The following is a 19,297-nucleotide window of genomic DNA, read 5'->3' as shown; positions in this document are numbered from 1 at the left end:
GAACAAGGAGAGGCAACGACTTCGGAAGAAGTCGTGACAATTACACAATTTCATATGTACAACATCTAAAGACCTGCATCCCTATATTGAGAGCTTAGCTTTGAGGAAGTCTATTGTGGGTGGGGTAAGTTTCTCAAAAGTCCTTTAAGCACTTACAAAATCATAACATATCTTACAAATTAAAACAGATAAACAAATGTAGATATATTTGTTTTGCTGTTTTAATTTGTATATATATATATATATATATATATATATATATATATCACATGAAATGGATGATGTTGTACACAATTGTGCACAATTTTTGGGGACCCGTTTTGCCTTGTGAGCGCTACTTTCAAAACTACTGGCTAAAATCATACAAAATGTCAGGATTTGGCCAGGGTTGTTCCGGGTTTTGGTCACTAGATGCCCCCATTGTGCTTTTTGACCTTGTGTTTTTTCCCTTGTTCCCCATTATTATTTGCACCTGTGCCTCGTTTCCCCTGATTGTATTTAAACCCTTAGTTTCCCTCAGTTCTGTGCTCTGTGTTTGTATGTTAGCACCCAGCCCTAGTGTTCTGTGTATTCTTGTCGATTCCGGTGGATGCTCTTGTGGAATTCTGTTTTTGTTTTTGAGTATCTCTTGAGGCTTTTTGTGCTATTCCTACCACCTTTTGGATTTGCCATTTTTGTATTTAAGGACTTCTCCTTTTTACTTTATTAAATACACCGTCTTAAGTACTGCTGTGTCTGCCTCATCTTCTGGGTTCTGCTGACTATTCGTGGCTCAGTTGGTTAAGTGACTGTTTCTCACTCCGGAGACCCAGGTTCGTAACCGGGTCCTGACACAAAACCTTAATACTCTGTTGTTTACCTTCTTGAGGCTGATGATTCCCTCCCTGGTGTCCCTGTCAGTGTTGATGGAAAACATGGCTGCTCCCTCTGAGTTGATGATGCTGTACTTGATCTCTGCATTGACTCCAAGGTCCTCGTCATTGGCTTTTATCTTCCCCACTGGCTTGCCAACCTGGGCCGACTCAGGGACGTACAGTTGGTAATTTTCTGTTGATCATGAGCATAACAATACAGCCATTTATAAAAAGCTTAACATCACTAGTTGGTGACATATTTTGGGCTGACGATTTTGTTTTTTAGCTGTGTCACCCTGAAATGACTTCACAGATGCTCCTTGAATTGCTACTTAATGCCCTTTGAAATCATGTCGGAATGCTTGACTCAACATTTAGACCTGAAATGTGTCTGAAGGTACTTTAATAGTGTTTACTTTAACAAGATTAGGATAGAAAACACACTAAAGTTTCCAAAACTGTTAAAATGTTGTCTGTGAGTATAACAGAACTGAAATTGCAGGTGAAAACCTGAGGAAAATTAAACCAGGAAGTGGCTTCTATTTTGAAAGCTCCATGTTCCATAGCCTGCCTTCGCTCCATTTAAAGGGATATCAACCAGATTCCCTTTCCTATGGCTTCCCCGTGGTGTGAACAGTCTTTAGACATAGTGTCAGGCTTTTATTATGAAAAATGAGTGAGCAAGATCACATCGCATCATTGTATGGCTGGGTGCCAGCAGCGTTTTGTATGTGCAACAGCTTGGTGCAGCCATTTTCTCTCTCTCTACTATTGAAAAAGCTACATTCCCAGTTGATATATTATTGATTATATATTGTAAAAATGTTCAGATGTTCAGTGTTACAGCAACATAACGTTAAAATGTTCAAGCTATTTTTTGTTGTTGTTGCCTGCATGGCATTTGATGAGGTCCATTTTGAGACCAAATTTCATATTAATATTTGCTTATTATTACATGATAGGATAGATAAAAAATACATTAAAATCATGATTCATAATTGGTGTGATTTTAGTCAATGCTATGCTCATCTAAATAATGTCTGTTGCACATCTGTTATATATTAAAGTTGGAGCCTACTGACAGTCAATTAAAGCTGATGAGTTTCTATATTGAAGCTCTATCTATGTGAGTGAGGAGGAGTATATCATGATTCTTCTATAGATAGATGAGAACACTCCATTTATAATTGGCCTACTAAAAATACTCTCAAAAGGATCTCATGCCAAAGAGTCTCTGAGAAGCACTGCTGTTTATCAATCAAAGTAATTAGCATTTAGCAGAAATAGATAGCAGATGTCTTAGATACCGTTAAGCCTTGAAATCCAAGTGATATGGAGTAACTGGGCCACGCAAATGGTGGGAAACATTGCATATATAAATTATACAAATAGTCTGATGTGATTCCTTATTCCAGATGTGAGAGAGGCATGTTTGTTTTATTTCTCTCTGAATGTTACACACCGTTTTGCCTGCTGAATTTAGCCATGGTATCTATACTCACTTTGCGGGAACTTGGGAGGGTTGTCGTTGACGTCGGTGAGGGTGATGTTGATAGTGGTGGATCCAGAAAGTCCTCCAACTGATCCTGCCATGTCTTTGGCTTGAATGACTACAGCATAGTGTTCTCTCGCCTCCCGGTCCATGTTGGCTAAGGCAGTCCTGATGACTCCTGGACGCGGAGAAAAGAATATAAGAATAGCAATGTTACTACTGCACTGTATGAATACCAATGTTACTATTGTACTATTCGGCTAAGGCCACACAGTTTAGAACTGAAGCCATCCTGGACAGGGGGAGAAGAAGTACCTCTGTTACCAATGAATACCAATGTTTCTACTGTACTGCATGGCTAATTGATGACTCCTGGACAGGAGGAGAAGAATAGAGGAATTAAAATGTTACTATGGATATCTATGTTAGTACAGTGTTAATACCAATGTCAGTATTATGACTACCAATGTTTTTTCTGTATGAATAGAGATTCCTAAAGTCACTTGACTTGAATAAATCAAAGGATGAATTCTTGAGATTAATATGGTATTCCTCTTGTTATTTGGGTAAGGGTGACAATGGGAAAAAACAGAAGCAGTAATAGAGCTTATAGGGCCGATGACCTTAGGCTCTTTACTTTTCAGGAACTAATAATGCAAGGTTGGAAAATACTAATACCAAACTAATGGAAACACTTGAGTAAATGAGGGAGCCAACGTATATTGAAAGCAGCTGCTCCCACACAGGTGTGGTTCCTGAGTTAATTAAACAATAAAAATCCCCTCATGCTTAGGGTGATGTGAAAAAATGCTGGGCAAGCCATTATTTTGGCCATTATTTTTGCTCTCCATGGCAATGCCGCCATAAAATGACCATGCCTGCATCCACAGGGCACAGGTGGTTTGAATGGTTTGATGAGCATAAAAACAAGGTAAACCATATGTCATGGCCGTCTTAGTCACCAGATCACAACCCAAATGAACACTTATGGGAGATTCCTGAGCGGCTCCTGAGACAGCATTTCCCACCACCATCAACAACAAACAAAAAAAATATGGATTTTATTGTGGAATAAATCTCTCACATTCCTCCAATAGAGTTCCAGACACGTGTAGCATCTATGTCAAGGTGCATTGAAGCTGTTCTGACTCGTGATGGACCAACACCCTATTCCTTGTAGATTCGGAGGGGAGAAAGTTGTGGTGTATAAGTTATTCAAGCAATGTGCCATTACTGTCTAGGCCAGAATTTGGATTCTCACAAGGGCCTTGTGAGAAATAATCGTTCAGTTTGACAGTTTAAATAAAAGATGCATAACATAAAAATAGGCTGCTCCAGCATCCTTTCGATCTTGATTGTCCAAATGTTTCATTGCCAAGGTTAGCCTTTCTACACTTTCCAATATATTTCAAATGACTATGCAACCTTGGTAAGGCAGAGAATGCAGCCTTCCCCAAAGAACGCATTCAATCATGTTTATCACTATAATAATGCAGGATATAGCTCCATGTACTTTCTACTAGGATTAACAGATATTCTGAATCAATGCATAGTACAGTACTGTACATATAGTACAAAATAAATGGCATGTCACTGTCCAAATTGTGTAAATTACCCAGTGCTCAATCCAATGTAATCGATTCCATGCCTGTTGAAGCTAGCACTGATATTGTATTCCCACACATTGTAAAGTAAAGAATATACACATTCTGGTAATGATTAGTATGTGTGTGAGGGGGTTAAAGTGCCCCACTGTCTCGCCCCTCTGTACACTGAAACCAGATCAAGGACTGGGATTTAATATGTGTTGCCTGTTACTTCAGTTCTCAGTCTCAATCTCTCTCACTCTCTGTCTCCCAGAGGCAAAACACCTTGAGCAACTGGTGAACTTTTATTCTTGTGAACCTTTGTGTGAACTGATGCTAACAGCAATCTACAGAAAACAGCAGGGTCTCGGCTGCGATGTCTATAATATAGAATATAATAATGACATAGTAGTTGGTATAGTCGGTAGCTGTGATAAAAAAAATGAGTAGAAACACACTTCTCTTCAGTAGCAATCAGTCCATTTATTTTCTTGATCAATATTTTTACAAGGTTATAGAAAAGATCAGTGGTCGCATTGTGTGATTTAATCTGTACAAGGCCCCTTGAAAAATATGTCAATTTTAGTGTGTGAGTTTGCAGGATATGGGTTGTCTACTTTTCCCAATATCAGGAACGTTCCAGGAGACAATTGTTCATTTCTCTGTATAAAAGTGCAGTTTGTCTTGTTTTCCTATTTTCTTACTCAACCCTTTCGACGTACTTCTTGCTTGAGGGGAAAACATATCTGCTTAAAATGTGTAAGGTAGTTTCTGCATGTGTGAAAATCCTTGAAGTAGCAAACAAACAAAATGAAGGTGTGGGGCACACTTGTCTTGGGCAGAATAATCACTATAAATGGGTTGAGGAGCGATGCCTTCCAGGGGATTTGGGAGGTTAGGTTACATATCAAATTGCGTCCCAAATGGCACCCTGTTCCCTAAATAATGCACTACTTATGACGAGAGCCCTATGGCCCTGGTCAAAGTAGTGCATTATATAGGGGATAGGGTGCCATTTGGGACGGAGCCATCATCTGTCACCCAGGAGAACGGATACAGTAGTTCAGTTGTCTGTACTCTCGGATCCTGTCCAGCTGATCTCCACACTACAGTAGTCTTCCATCTCACAGCAGAGATAAATGGCTTTTAGCATGCAATAAGAGTATGCTGTGCAGGCCGGCAAATAGCTGTGACAAAAAAAATATCACAACAGGGTGGCCTTGTGATGCCAAAGTATATAGTAGTCAGTCATGTGTCTGTCTATCACATGGCATAAGCTACCATTGGCAGCATAACACACATTCCATACGTTGATATATCTTGTGCACTGTTCAAGATTGTCTGGAATCTGGAAATAATTTAACCTTTCAAAACGTATTCCATGAATAGCTACGGAAGTGAACTCGATAGGAAAGGAATGCATGCTTGATTTCACCTTAGCCCATACAGTACTCGTGCATGAAATAACCGTAACCTTTACTGGTCATTCATTTAAAAATTCCGCAGATATGAGATATTCCAAGACATATGTCCCAAGTTGCACTTTATTCCCTATTTAGTGCACTACTTTTGACAAGGGCATATAGGGCTCTGGTCAAAATGTGTGCACTATATAGGGAATAGGGTGACATTTGAGACACAGACTAAGACGTTTACCTGGCACACCGTACATAGAGTACAATGGTGGGTCTAGGCCATTGAGGTTCCAAGATATTAAATGGAGCCGGGGCATTACTTAACCCTGGCTCCCAAAGAAGCAGAAGACCTTGGCACATGGACACACTTTCCATTAAAACAACACAAAGACGGAGGATCTGACATTTACGGTTGCTTATTCCTGCTTTACTCACAAAGGCACATCGCTCCAGAGCAATCACTCACTGAGCATTGTTTATGAACAATGAGCACAACCCTACTAAGAAGTATAAAATGTGTTTTGGCTTTGGATATTCTGCACTCTTCCATCTACAGTGCAAACAGAAATTCCTTTTCACCCCTTACATTTTTCCACATTTTGTTGTGTTACAAAGCCTTGTTGTGTTACAAATCTAGACAAAATACTAAGGTCAACATGTATTTATTTTACATGTATTAAACATGTATGAAAAAACAACACTGATATACACTGAGTGTACAAAACATCAAAAATACCTGCTCTTTCCATGACATAGACTCACCAGGTGAGTCCAGGTGAAATCCTTTATTGATGTCCCCTTTTAAATCCACTTCAAGCAGTGCTGACGAAGGGGAGGAGACAGGTTAAAGAAATACTGTTAAGCCTTGAGACAACAGATACATGTGTTGTGTCTGTGTGTCATTCAGAGGGTGAATGGCAAGACACAAATTGTAAGTGCCTTTTAACAGGGTACGGTAGTAGGTGCCAGGCGCACCGTTTTTTTGCCAAGAACTGCAATGCTGCTGGATTTTTCACGATCAACAGTTTCCAAGGGGTATCAAGAATGGCCCACCACCCAAAGGACATCCAGTCAACTTGACACAACTGTGGGACGCATTGGAACAAGCATGGGCCAGCATCCCTGTAGAACACTTTTGATACCTTGTAGAGTCCATCCTTGACGAATTGAGGATGTTCTAAGGGCAAAAGGCGGAGGGTATACTCAGTGTATCTTGATTAGATAAGTATTCACCCTCTTAGACAGTACTGCTGCCAACATACTGACTCAAATCTCTAGCCACTTTAACAATTAAAAATTTAATGTAAATCCTGTTTCACTAGTCACTTTAAACAATGCCACTTTATATAATGTTTATATATCCTACATTACTCATCTCATATGTATATACTGTACTCTATACCATCTACTGCATCTTGCCTATGCCATTCGGCCATCGCTCATCCATATATTTATATGTACATATTCTTATTCATTCCTTTACACTTGTGTGTATAAGGTAGTTGTTGTGAAACTGTTAGATTACTTGTTAGATATTACTGCATGGTCGGAACTAGAGGCACAAGCATTTTGCTACATTCGCATTTACATCTGCTAACCATGTTTATGTGACCAATATATTTTATTTTATTTTATTTGATGTTAGAAACACCTTTTGTAGCGATTACTGCTGTGAGTCATTTGGGGTAAGTCTTGCACACCTGAATAATACAATATTTGTCCATTATTCTTAAAATCATTATTCAAGCACTGTCAAGTTGTTTGTTGTAGTTGCTAGCAAAAATATTGTCAAGACAATTTAACCCTTGTTTGGGTATGTGGGACCCATTTTCAATGTTTACTGAAATAAAAATTATTAATTGAACAATTTTTTCAACCTGAGACTCATTGGCCTTGGCTCATTTTCTCTGAGGAACATGTAAAGTAACACATACAAATCTACATTACATATTTGGTGCTTGGGTCCACTGGACCCGAGGGTAATAAAAGTGTGGGAAAGTGTGTGTGTAGGTGAAAACAAGTAAGATTTTTTTGCTCTGTGCCTTCACAGAGTTGCTCATCCTCCCTGTGCCAGTCCCTACCTGTCTGCTTGTCTCCTGCTTTTCTCGCACTCTTTACCCTTTGTTGTGTGTGAAACTGCACAAAATCTTGCGGGGAACCTGCACAATGTTATTACAATACAATATTTCAATACATTTTAAAATACATTTTAAAGAATTCTATATTTTTACCCCAGTCAGGTGCAGACTGGGGGAGGGACAGAACAAATAAATAGCTTTGCATGTTTGGACACATTTTTTTGCAGAGAGAGAATTTAGTGTGGAAAGAGCATCTACCACTTTGGAAGATTAAGAATTTTCTGAATATGAGGATCATGCCTCTGTCAATTTAGAGTCTGACAGTGAGTTGGAAGAAGAGGATGAGATTGACCCTCAACCAGCCCCAGGACCAGCCAGCAGCAGCTAGCTCAGCAGCTAGCTCATCAGAAGCCCGCAGGAGGAAAAATCTGAATGTCAAAAAATAGAGGATGCAGTACACATGCATCAAGTGCAAGAAATACATTTGCAGACACACACACACACACAGTAAAACTCTGTCTCTCATGTGGTGTGTTGACCAGCCTTAATTTGTGTTTAATGGGGCTCATTTATAAATACTGTTTGTTAAATTTGTTCTTCCAGTTTGTTCAGGTCAAAGCAATAAACATCAATAGTGAATCAAACCTTGTTTCATTTATGTTTGATGAAGATAAACATGATTTATTCCACCCATGTCTTGATTATAATAAAAAATATATATTGATAAATATAATCTATCATAGGTAAATGGCAAATATTAACCATGTGTGCTGATTATATTGCTTGTAATTGATATACATCAACATCTAAGTAATACGTATTTTTACATCAATTGTTATGGCTGAATTGTTTTAAAAACCCAATAATGTTGTTGGTCCATCAGACCCACGAACATTGGGTGAATAACAAAAACATGAACACCACACATGGGGTAAGTTAAACCTGTAACTAGACCACACAGGAACTTTTAAAATAAGAAGACTGCTACTCAGTTATGTGTTGTGTTTGTATGTAGGACAAAATTATTACTTAAGTGCCTTATTGCAAACAGGATGCATGTTTTGGAATATTTGTATTCTGTACAGACAGTTCACTCATTCACTCATTTACTTTGGTATGGTGGACTAACAATGCAATGAAAGAATGGTGCCAGAGGGGAAGGCGGCCGTTTTACGGGCTCTTAACCAATTGTGCTATTTTGTATGTTTTTTCACATTGTAACTTTTTTTGTACATAATGCTAAATGTCTCTTATGACGGTAAAGAGCTTCTGGATATCAGAATAGCGATTACTCACCTCTAACTGGACAAAGATTTTTTTATTTAATGAGTCTGATGCGAAGGATATATTGTTGCTCCCGAACACAAATCTCTTCATTCACATGAAGAGAATAATTTGTCAGCGAGTGGGTAACCCACCTCTACCATCCGTTCTATTGGACAACGTTCAATCACTGGAGAATAAACTGGATGAGCTCCATTCGAGACTATCCTACCAACAGGACAATGAAAACGGTAATATCTTATGTTTCACCAAGTCGTAGCTGAATGACGACATGGATAATATATGGCTGGGTTTTCTGTGCATCGGCAGGACATGACAGCTATGTCCGGTAAGACTAGGGGTGGGGTGTGTGTCCATTTGTCAATAACAGCTGGTGCGCTATGTCTAATATTAAGGCAGTCTCGAGGTGTTGCTCGCCTGAGGTAGAGTACTTCATGATAAGCTATAGACCACACTCATTATATTTTTTCGTAGCCATCTATTTACCACCACAAACCAACTAAGACCATACTCAATGAGCAATTTAAGGCCATAAGCAAACAAGAACATGCTCATCCAGAAGTAGCGCTCCTGGTGGCCAAAGACTTTAATGCAGGAAATCTTTAAATCTGTTTTACCTAATTTCTACCAACATGTCACATGTGCAACCAGAGGGAAAGAAAATCTAGACCAGCTTTACTCCACACACAGAGGTGTATAAAGCTCGCCCTCCAACCAAAATCTAAAGCAGGGTGTATCAGTGACTCGCACAATACGGAAGTGGTCAGATGATGTGGATGCTATGCTACAGGACTGTTTGCTAGCATAGACTGGGATATGTCCTGTGATTCATCCAATAGCATTGAGGAGTATTCCACCTCAGTCAGTCATTTCATCAATAAGTGCATTGGCAACGTCGTCCTCACAGTGACAGTAGGTACACATTTCAACCAGAAGTCATGGATTACATCCGCACTGAGCTGAAGGCTAGAGCTGCTGCTTTCAAGGAGCAGGACACGATTCTGGACGATTATAAGAAATCCCGATAGGCACTCAGACGAATCATCGTACAGGAAAATTGTCAATATAGGACTAAGATTGAATCCTAACACACCTGCTATGATGCTCGTCAGATGAGGCAGGGCTGTCAAACTATTACAGACTACAAAGGGAAACCCAGTCGCGAGCTACCCAGTGATGCTAGCCTAACAGACAGGCTAAATGCCTTTTATGCTCGCTCGGAGGCAAGCAACACTGAAGCATGCATGAGAGCACCAGCTGTTGCGGACAACCGTGTGATCACACACTCCGTAGCCGATGTGGGCAAGACCTTTAAACAGGTCAACATTCACAAGACCGCAGGGCCAGATGGATTACCAGGAGGTGTACTCATAGCATGCGTGGACCAACTGGCAATTGTCTTCACTGACATTTTCAACCTCTCCCTGACTGAGTCTGTAATACCAACATGTTTCAAACAGACCACCAAAGTCCCTGTACCCAAGAAAGAAAAGGTTACCTGCCTAAACGATTTCCTCCCCATAGCACTCACAGCAGTAGCTATGAAGTACTTTGAAAGGCTGGTCATGGCTCACATCAACACCACCATCCCGGGGTCTGGTCAAGGAAATAGGTTTTGCTGGAGATAGCTTGAGCTGACAATAAGGTGACCATGTCTCCCGTGTGACCTGAGATAGAGAGAGCCTGGAAGAGTTTAGAACAATGCCTCATTGTCTCATCTTCCTGGCATCTGCGAAACTAAGCCAGATTGGAAGTAAAACTACATACCGTGCCGATGACCAGGAGATGGACCAAGGTGGCTTATGGGAAGGGTAGAAGTGACTGACTAAGCATTTTTTTAGGGCCTATAAAAGATCTGTTTTTTTTCATTATCAGTTAAGCACTCAGCAACACACATTGCAATAATAAATGTTAAACAAAGATGATTGGTTTAATAATTGTTCAAGTCTCTCTCAGTACTGACAGTTCCGAACGACTGATTGGCCAAGCACGACTCCAAAACCATCATTAAGATTGCTGACGACACAACCTCTCCCTCAACGTGAGCAAGACAAAGGAGTTCATCTTGGACTACAGCAAAATGAGAGCTGAACATGCCTCCATTCACATTGTTGGGGTTGCCGTTGAGCGGGATGAGATGTTCAAGGTCCTTGGTGTCCACATCACCAATGATCTATGATGTTCCAAACACACCAGGACAGTTGTGAAGACTGAAAAGATTTGTCATGGGTCCTCAAAAGGTTGTACGGCTGCACCATAGAGTGCATCCCAACTGGTTGCGTCACCACCTGATATTGCTTGGCATCCGACCGCATGTTGCTACAGAGGATAGTGTGTACGGCCCAGTACATCACTGTTGCCAAGCTTCCTACCATCCAGGACCTATATAGAAGGTGGTGTCAGAGGAAAGCCCAGAAAACTGTCCAAGTCATCCAAGTCATAGACTGTTCTCTCTGCTACCGGATGGCAAGCCATACCAGAGGGCCAAGTCTCAGTCCAAAAGCCTCCTTAGCAGCTTTTACCCCCAAACAATAAGACTGTTGAATAATGACTGGTCACCCGGACACGCCCCCCCCCCCGCCTCTTACTTTTTACATTGCTGCTACTCACTGTTTATTATCTATGCATAGTCATTTTACCCCTAGCTACATGGACAAATTACCTTGTCTAACCTATACCCCCGCTCATTGACTCTATACCGGCACACCCTGTATATAGCCTCGTTATTGTGTTTATTTTTTCTTCTTTTTTATAACTTTAGTTTATTTAGTAAACTTTTTCTTTACTCTATTTTCATAAAACTGTATTGTTGGTTATTAAGGGCTTGAAAGTAAGCATTTCACAGTAAGGTCTACACCTGCTGTATTCGGCGAATGTGACAAATACAATTTAATTTGATCTACAATGTTGTTGATCCATCATCAGTTCTCATATCACAACCATTGAACTCTGTAACTGTTTTAAAATCCCCATTGGCCTCATGGTGAAATTCCTGAGCAGTCTCCTTCCTCTCCGGCAATTAAGTTAGGAAGGACGCCTGTATCTTTGTAGTGACTGGGTTTATTGATACACCATCTAACGCCCAATTTATAACTTTATAACTATTTAGCCACTGCAGAGTTCTTTAAAACAAATCTACCGATTGGTGCCATTTTTGTGAGGCATTAAAAAATGTCCTTGGTCTTTGTGTTTGAATCTGTGCTTGAAATTCATTACTTTGATTGAGGGAGCCTCTTTGGGATAGGCGTACCTCTAGCGCCCGGCCTCGACAACATCCGGTGAAATTCAAATGACAAAAATCGTAATTTTAAATATTCATGAAAATGTCATACATCATTTAAAAACTTAACTTCTTGTTAATCCAGCCGCTTTGTCAGATTTCAAAAAGGCTTAAGGCAAGAGCACACCATGTGATTATCTGATAACAGCGCCCGCTCACAAAGGCATTACATACATTTCCAACCAAGCAGAGGCTCAGAGTCAGATATCGCGATAAAATAAATCACTTACCTTTGAAGATCTTCATTTGGTTGCAAGGGTCCCAGCTACATAACACATGGTCCTTTTGTTCAATAAAGTCCTTCTTTATATCACAAAAAAGTCAGTTTAGTTGGCGTGCTTGACTCAGTAATCCACCGGTTTCCCTCATTCAAAATGCATACAAATGAATCCCGTAAGTTACCAATAAACTTATTCTAAACAAGTCAAACAACGTTTCTAATCAATCCTCAGGTACCCTAATATGTAAATAAATGATACAATTTAAGACGGAGAATAGTATATTAATTAGATATGAATAACGAAGTGCAATCCCTTAACGGAACGTGCTACAAACACTACAGCCAAAATGGGAGCCACTTACAAAAAATACATATTCTAGCTCCTTTTTTTAAATAACAACCCTTAAACTCTTTCTAAAGACTATTGACATCTAGTGGAAGCCCTAGGAACTGCAATCTGGGAGGTATTCCTTTTATATTCCCATTGCCAGCCATTGTAATCATTGGTGAGCTGAAATAAAAAATCTGGATGGATTGTCGGGGTTTTTTACCTGCCATATCAGTTCTGTTATACTCACAGACATTATTTTGGCAGTTTTCAAAACTTCAGTGTTCTATCCAATTTACCAATTATATGCATATCCTAGCTTCTGGGCCTGAGTAACAGGCAGTTTACTTTGGGCACCTCATTTGTCCAAACTTCCGAATACTGCCCCCTATCCCGAATAAGTTTTAAACATACTATAAGAGAAGTATGTTAACCACTATTGCTTAACACAGAATGAGTCCTTGCAACTTATTATGTGATTTGTTAAAGCACATTTGTACTCCTGAACGTATTTAGGCTTGCCATAATAAAGAGTTGAATAATTATTCCAGCTTTTCATTGTTTTCGTTTTTTTATGTTCTTCAAACAAAATTCCACTTTGACATTATGAGGTATTGTGTGTAGATCAATGTGACAAAATATACATTTAAATTCAGTAACACAACAAAATGTGGAAAAAGTAAAAGGGTGTGTATACTTTCTGAAGGCACTGTAGCTATTGTGTCTGAAAATGAATCGTCAGCATCCTTCCCTTCCCAGGAAGATGGACAACGAAGGAAGCTCACTAGGCGTATGCTTCAACAATAAAAACAACAGCAAAAACAAATAGCACTGAACTTTAAAGATACAATCTGTACAATCTAGGGATGCTTCAAAAGGCTATGGATTAATCAGCAACACGTTTGTCGTTGTTGTTTTCAACATTATTTACCACACTATATACTACAATATTTCTGGAACACAAGCACTTACATTCAATAGCAATAGTACTAGAGCCCAATGCTAAAATAATTATTTCACTAAAAAGATATGTTTTATGGATATGATTCCCTCTTAAATTGCCAATGTGTTCAGTGTCATATATTTGGGGTCTGCTGATTTAAAAAGGGCTTTATAAATACAATTAATTGATTTGATTTGATTGATTTACTACCAAAGACAACAAAGGCATGGTGCATGTACTGTTCTTCCTTCAAAATGAGTTACCTCAACAAAATGCACCTTCCTGAAAGGTGCCTTGAAACTTTGACACACATACAATCCTTGAATCTCCTCCTCCACTGACTTGCTCGAGCAGTTACATCCATTCCTGATAGTCTGTGCTAGATCTCAATAGAACAAGCCTGTTAATTTATAAAAATAATTGAGAAGGAGCTGTCTTCGTTGAACCCAGGGCCATTTGAGTGAGTGAGGTGGTTAGCCTTTCCTTCCATCCCCACCAGTCTATTACAGTCGATACCATCGCACTATCCCCCTCTTTGTCTGACCGGACATTTCCAAAGGAGGACAATCTCCAGGGTGAACGGGGTTATGAGGATATTACCAAAGCTCTTCTCTTGCTTTCGCCCACGTCGGGGGCTCTTGATTTTGTGGTCCACAGTCCACACTGCTCTGAGGGTGCAGCCTTTGTGTGTCTCTTGTTATTTTGATCTAAAAAAAAACTAATACACACTACTACATTTTAGGTTTCCTCCAGGTTCTACTGCAAGAAACACACATAATATTTATTGGAACCAGGTGCAAATACGTTTTCTTTTCTATCATCAGAAGAGACCAGACGAGGAATCAGTGGTTAAGGATAAACATAATACTTTATTGAGAAACGGTAATGGAAGGATTACAGTTACACTGGGTAAACAACCAACACTATGTCTCAAAAACTCACTCAAGAGACAAACGCACACGGAACACAATTCAAGCTTCAGCAAAGGTACTGCAGGATGCCTCGGAAACGACGAGCCTCCAATAGACGCCAGACAGTGTAGAACAGGTGAACATCGACAAAACGAGGGGGCGGAGGGATATGTGTGGGGGAGAGAAGGGACTGGTCCTTACCAGCTTAACATCACTAGGGTAGGGGGCAGTATTCAGAATTTTGGATGAAAAGCGTGCCCAAAATAAACTGCCTGCTACTCAGGCCCAGAAGCTGATAAGGCCCAGGATAAGCATATAATTAGATGATTTGGATAGAAAATACCAAAGTTTCCAAAGCTGTTAAAATAATGTCTGCGAGTATAACAGAACTGATAAGGCAGGCGAAAACCCGAGGAAAATCCAACCAGGAAGTACTATTATTTTGAAAGACTGTTTTTCCATTGAAAGCCTATCCACCATACAAAGACTTTGGACCCAGTTCACGAGCTCTATGGCTTCTTCTACACGTGGTCAGTCTTTAGGCATTGTTTCAGGCTTTTACTCTGAAAAATTAGGGAGATACAGCACTTTCAATGAGAGGCCAGTGGAAGTTTCCAGACATCAGCCATGCGCCTGATCGGGAACACGCCTTTCTTGTTTCTCCTTTCCTATTGATGAAGATTTTGTCCGGTTGAAATATTATTGTTTATTTATGACAAAAACAACCGGAGGATGGATTTTAAGCATCGTTTGGCAACTTTTATTGTAATTCTAATAGACTTTTCGTCTGGACTTAGTGCACATGCATTCGGATTACTGGACAAAACGCGCAAACAAAAAGCATGTTTTTGGTCATAAAGAGTGACATTATCGAACAAAACAAACATTTATTGTCAAACATGGAGACCTGGAAGTGCCACCTGATGAAGATCATCAAAGGTATGTGATTCATTTTAATGCTATTTCTGACTTTTGTGAGCCCTCTCCTTGGCTGGAAAATGGCTGTATGGGTTTCTGTAGCTAGGCATTGACCTAACACAATCACAAAGTGAGCTTTCGCCGCAAAGCCCTTCTGAAATCTGAGCAGTTGCATTAAGGAGAAGATTATCTTTATTTGTACGTTTAACACTTGTATCTTCTATCAATGTTTATGATGAGTATTTCTTTTATTTGATGTGGCTCTCTGCAGTTTCACCGGATGTTTGTTTGAGACTATGCATTTCTGAACATTACGCGCCAATGTAAACTGAGATTATTGGATATAAATATGAACTTTATCGAACAAAACATACATATATTGTGTAACATGAAGTCCTATGAGTGCTATCTGATGAAGATCCAGCCAAGGAGAGGGCTCACAAAAGTCAGATATAGCGATTAAAAGAGGTGTGTTTTCTGTTGTCATTTGCTGAAGCTTGAATTGTGTGCCGTGTGTGTTCATCTCCTGAGTGAGTCTTTTAGTTTTTCCAGTGTTACTGTCATCCTTCCGTTACCGGTTCTCAATAAAGTATTATGTTTATCCTTAACCACTGATTCCTCATGTGGTCTCTTCTCGATACTTGGGTTCAACCTCACCATGTCACAGCAAGCTTCAGCATACAACATCGACCCAGTAGAGATTCCCCAGATCAAGACTGTTGTAACCCACCAAGGAGCACTGCTGGGGCGGCAGCAAGAACAACTCTTCCATATATCAGAAACCCTCTGGGCACTTACAGACTCCCTCCAACCATAGTCCAATCCCAACTGAGGAGGAGCCAATGCCCAAGTCTCATGACCCAGTGCTACATGCGTCACTGTATTTCCCCCAGAGAACCTGCACCGTGAACCCAAGATCCCAGCCACCGAGCAATATGATGGCCACCCGGGAGGATGCAGGGGTTCCTCACCCAGTAATCTCTGGTGTTCGAGCTACAGTCCTCCTCGCTCCACACCGATCAGGCCATGTTCGCCTACATAACCTCTCTACTGTTGGGCAAGGCCCTGGCGTGGGCAACGGTGGTATGGGAACAGCATCCACCATCCTGCAGCTCTATATTAGCCTTCACTGCCAAGCTGTGACGAGTCTTTGACCAAGGTGCCAGACCAGTGGCTGACTTTGGCATTGAGTTCCGCACCCTCACTGCTGAGAGTGGGTGAAATGCGGAGGCACTGATCACTGCTTACTACCATGGGTTGTCTAACTTCATCAAGGATGAACTGGCCTCTCGAGAACTGGGAGAGAACCTTGAGTCCCTGATAACGCTGGTAATCAGGATCGGCAACCGCTTCCGAAAACACGTGAGACAGCGCTTTTTTAACACCACCCTAGTTTTCCGTTTTTTTGAGCACCCCAAGCCCCCCGAACCCAGCATTGAGGAGCCCATGCAGCTGGGATGCACACATTTCAGCCCACAGGAGGGTGACAGGTGCATGCGCGAAGACTGCTGCCTCTACTGCAGAGTTTTCAGCCATCTCCGTGCTACCTGCCAAGAGCTGATGGGAAATGCCAGTGCTCACCAAGACAGGGGGAGACCCTGGCAAGCTGTGCAGTTACCTCCTGGCTACCCAGTCACCATCTGTTACTACCTGCAACCCTCCACTAGGACAACAGTCAGCACCAGATTCAAGCCTTAGCCTCAATTCAATTGATCAAGACATCCCCAAAGAGTTACAGATCCCCTGCATGAAATATCCCATCCTTCTGCAGATTGAAGCCCTTGATGTATGCCACATTGGCTCCGGTCAGGTGGAATATCCGACCAAGCCCATACTAATGCTGGCTGGGGTGAACCATTCTGAAACTCTTTGTTTTCTGTTGATCACTGGTCCTTTACCCCCTTATCCTATGGTACCCCTGGATAGCGCAACATAACCCACTACAGTGCCTTGTAAAAGTACTTATTTTGTTGCATTAAAACCTGTAATTTAAATGTATTTTTATTTTGATTTCATGTCATGGACATACACAAAACAATGAGGTGAAAAAAATAACATTTCTTAAGATTCTACAAAATAAAACATGGAAAAGTGGTGAGTGCATATGTATCACTCGCTTTGCTTTGACGTCCCTAAATAATATCTGGTGCAACCAATTACATTCAGAAGTCACATAATTAGTTAAATAAAGTCCACTTGTGTGCAATCTAAGTGTAACATGATCTCAGTACATATATACCTGTTCTGAAAGGCCAAAGAGTCTGCAACACCACCAAGCAAGCGGCACCACGAAGACCAAGGAGCTCTCCAAACAGGTCAGGGACAAAGTTGTGGAGAAGCACATATCAGGGTTGGGTTATAAAAAATATCAGAAACTTTGAACATCCCAAAAAGCACGATTATTAATCGATTATTAAAAAAATGGAAAGAATATGGGACCACAAAAAACTTGCCAAGAGAGTGCCGCCCACCAAAACTCACAGACCAGGCAAGGAGGACATTAATCAGAGAGGCAACAAAGAGACCAAAGAAAACCCTGAAGGAGCTCCACAGTGGAGATTGGAGTATCTGTCCATAGGACCACTTTAAGCCGTGCAGTCCACAGAGCTGGGCTTTACGGAAGAGTGGCCAAAAAAAAGCCATTGCTTGAAGAAGAAAATAAGCAAACACATTTGGTGTTCGCCAAAAGGCATGTGCGAGACTCCCCAAACATACGGAAGAAGGTACTCTGGTCAGATGAGAGAAAAATATTGCTTTTTGGTCATCGAGGAAAATGCTATGGCTGGTGCAAACCCAACACCTCCCATTACCACGAGAATACCATCCCCACAGTGAAGCATGGTGGTGGCAGCATCATGCTGTGGGGATATTTTTCATTGGCAGGGACTGGTAAACTGGTCAGTATTTGTGAGTGGTTTAAGGGGAAACATTTAAATGTCTTGGAATGGCCTAGTCAATGCCCAGATCTCAATCTACTTGAGAATCTGTAGTATGACTTTAAGATTGCTGTACACCAGCGGAACCCATCCAGCTTGAAGGAGCTGGAGCAGTTTTGTCTTGAAGACTGGGCAAAAATCCCAGTGACTTGCTGTGGCAAGCTTATAGAGACATACCCCAAGAGACTTATAGCTATAATTGCTGCAAAAGGTGGCTCTACAAAGTTTTGACTTTGTAGGGGGGCTGAATAGTTATGCACGCTCAAGTTTTCATTTTTTGTCTCATTTGTTTGTTTGACAATTAAAAATCAATCAAATTATACAAACCCCCAAACAATCAATTTTAATTCCAGTTTGTAAGGTAATAAAATAGGAAAAATACCAAGGGGGCTGAATACCTTCGCAAGTATTTTCCTGGTCCGCTGGACAAATGCTAGACTGGGGTAAGGACTGCCAGACTAAATGTCTAAGACCCCGCCAAGAGTCTCACTGTGGCCTCCTGCATCCCTTGATGACCAAGACTTTTCCGCTCTCCCTCCAAATTACTTCGACCTCCTGTAGGCCATCAGTAAGAGGCAGGCCGCCACCCTTCCCCCCCATCTTTCTTACGATTGTGCCATAGAAGTCCTACACAGCTCCACACCTCCCTGGGGCATCTGTACTCGCTCTAGACCCCTGAAGCAGCAGTCATGGACAATTACATCCGGGAGTCACTGGAGGCAAGTTTTATTCTCCCCTCTACATGCCCTGCTGGTGCATGCTCCTTCTTCTTGGGTAAGAAGGATGGAGGCCTTTGTCCTTGCGTCGATTACAGAGGGCTGAACCAGATTACGATCAAGAATCGTTACCCCCTGACACTGATGTTCTCAGGATTGGAGTTGGTCCAAGGGGCCCATTTATTTACCAAACTGGACCTCCACAACGCTAACAATCTAGTGAGAATCGGGGAGGGAGACGAGTGGAAGATTGCCTTTAACACCCATTGTGTCCACAATGAGTATTTAGTCATGTCCTTTGGATTATTAAACACACCGACAGTCTTTCAAGCATCG

The 19,297-nt window shown here is 41.0% G+C and overlaps 1 protein-coding gene across 1 annotated transcript in view; it reads right to left on the bottom strand.

Moving 5' to 3' along the window:
- The window catches only part of LOC135517530 (cadherin-18-like), a 377,846-nt gene that overhangs the window by 45,686 nt on the left and 312,863 nt on the right, over positions 1-19,297 (bottom strand). Inside the window, exons 6-7 of the mRNA XM_064941920.1 lie at positions 2,357-2,524; positions 860-1,047 (exon numbers count right to left, since the gene is read on the bottom strand). Coding sequence (XP_064797992.1) covers positions 860-1,047; positions 2,357-2,524 — 356 coding nt within the window. The remainder of the gene's footprint in view (positions 1-859; positions 1,048-2,356; positions 2,525-19,297) is intronic.

This window comes from Oncorhynchus masou, chromosome 28 (assembly GCF_036934945.1).
Source record: "Oncorhynchus masou masou isolate Uvic2021 chromosome 28, UVic_Omas_1.1, whole genome shotgun sequence".
Lineage (NCBI taxonomy): Eukaryota > Metazoa > Chordata > Actinopteri > Salmoniformes > Salmonidae > Oncorhynchus > Oncorhynchus masou.
The sequence above is the reverse complement of the archived record's forward strand: the minus strand, read 5'-3'. Positions and strand labels throughout refer to the sequence as shown.